The sequence below is a fragment of the Eimeria mitis genome, genomic scaffold (assembly GCF_000499745.2).
Source record: "Eimeria mitis Houghton genomic scaffold, Emh_scaff9611, whole genome shotgun sequence".
Lineage (NCBI taxonomy): Eukaryota > Apicomplexa > Conoidasida > Eucoccidiorida > Eimeriidae > Eimeria > Eimeria mitis.
In genome coordinates, this window is record NW_024016800.1 from 1 (window position 1) to 1,459 (window position 1,459).

Sequence of the window (1,459 nt, forward strand, 5' to 3'; positions counted from 1 at the left end):
TGCTGTTGCTGCTGTTGTACCTGCTGCTGCTGCAACTGCAGCAGCTGCTGCTGCTGTTGCTGCTGCTGCTGCTGCTGCTGCTGCAGTCCTCCTGCGCTGAGAGGCGCTGTCTCACGGTGGCTCAGCAACACCTGCAAGGTCCGCTGCTGCAGCTGCTGCAGCTGCTGCTGCTGCAGCTGCTGCAGTTGCTGCAGCTGCAGCTGCTGCAGTTGCTGCTGCAGCCCCTGCAGCTGAATTGCTGTTGAAGTGGAAGCACCCGCCTGCTGCTGCTGCTGCTGCTGCTGCAGCTGCTGCTGTGGCTGCTGCAGTTGCTGCGGCGGTAGCAATGCCGCTTGCTGCAGGGCTGCTGCTTGCTGCTGCTGCTGCTGCTGCTGTTGCTGCTGCTGCTGCTGCAGTTGCTGCTGCTGTTGTGCCTGCTGCAGGCGCTGCAGCGGAGGACGAACCGCAACGGCTATGAGCTGTGGCTCAAGCTGCTGCTGCGGCAGTTGCTGCTGCTGCTGCTGCAGTTGCTGCTGTTGCTGCTGCTGCGGTTGCTGCACTGTGAAGGATTCCTGGCGGTCAGCAGAGTCTGCACTTTGCTGCTGCTGCTGCTGCTGCTGCTGCTGCTGCTGCTGCCATCGCGCGTTTGTGGATTGTTGCAGGTGCTGCTGTTGCCGCCGCACGTTGGCCAAGCACGAGCTGCTGCATATTCTCTGCTGCTGCTGCTGCTGCTGCTGCTGCTGTTGCTGCTGCTGCTGCTGCTGCTGCTGCTGGGGCTGGGGCGGCGGCTTGAGGAGATAGGCGTAGGCAGCAGCAGGCTCATCGCTCATAGATAAGTAACGCAGCAGCAGCCGCTGCATGCCCGGCGTCAACTCTGGTAGATCCATGCTGCTGCTGCTGCTGCTGCTGCTGCTGCTGCTGTTGCTGCTGCTGCTGCTGCTGCTGCTGCTGTTGATGCATCTACTGCTGTTGCTGGTGCTGCTGCGGTGTGCGAGCACAAGCGCCATAGTGTGTACTACAGGAGTGCTGGTGCTGGCAGCTGTTGCAGCAGCAGCAGCAGCAGCAGCAGCAGCAGCAGAAGCTGCTGCTGCTGCTGCTGCTGCTGCTATCAGCCAGCCTCTGGCTGTGCTGTATTCATTGCTGTTTTGTCTATCATTTATTTTTTTTCTGCTGCTACTTTTTGCTGCTGCATGCATGCGCTGCTGCTGCTGCTGCTGCTGCTGCTGCTGCATGCGCAGCCTGTCGGCAGCAGCCCCCCTAGCAGCAGCAGCAGCAGCAGCAGCAGCAGCAACAGCAGCAGCAGCAGCAACCGGTTAAACATATCAAACTAGAATATAAAGATGTTTCATTAGGAGCTCATTTGTGTTGCTTCTTCTCTAACGGAAGGCAGCAGAACCAGCTGCTGCTGCTGCTGCTGCTGCTGCTGCTGCTGCTGCTGCTAGCCGGCTGCTGCAGCTAGGCTTCTGCTGCTGCTGTTGTT

At 59.9% G+C, this 1,459-nt stretch overlaps 1 protein-coding gene across 1 annotated transcript; it reads right to left on the bottom strand.

Moving 5' to 3' along the window:
• Positions 1–111: 111 nt before the first annotated feature.
• On the bottom strand, positions 112–986 carry EMH_0097650 (uncharacterized protein; the record flags this gene model as incomplete). The annotated part of the gene is made up of 2 exons (XM_038021963.1): positions 112–203; positions 257–986. 2 exons carry the CDS (start codon positions 984–986, stop codon positions 112–114), a joined length of 822 nt encoding a protein of 273 aa, XP_037879147.1.
• Between the last annotated feature and the right edge of the window lie 473 nt (positions 987–1,459).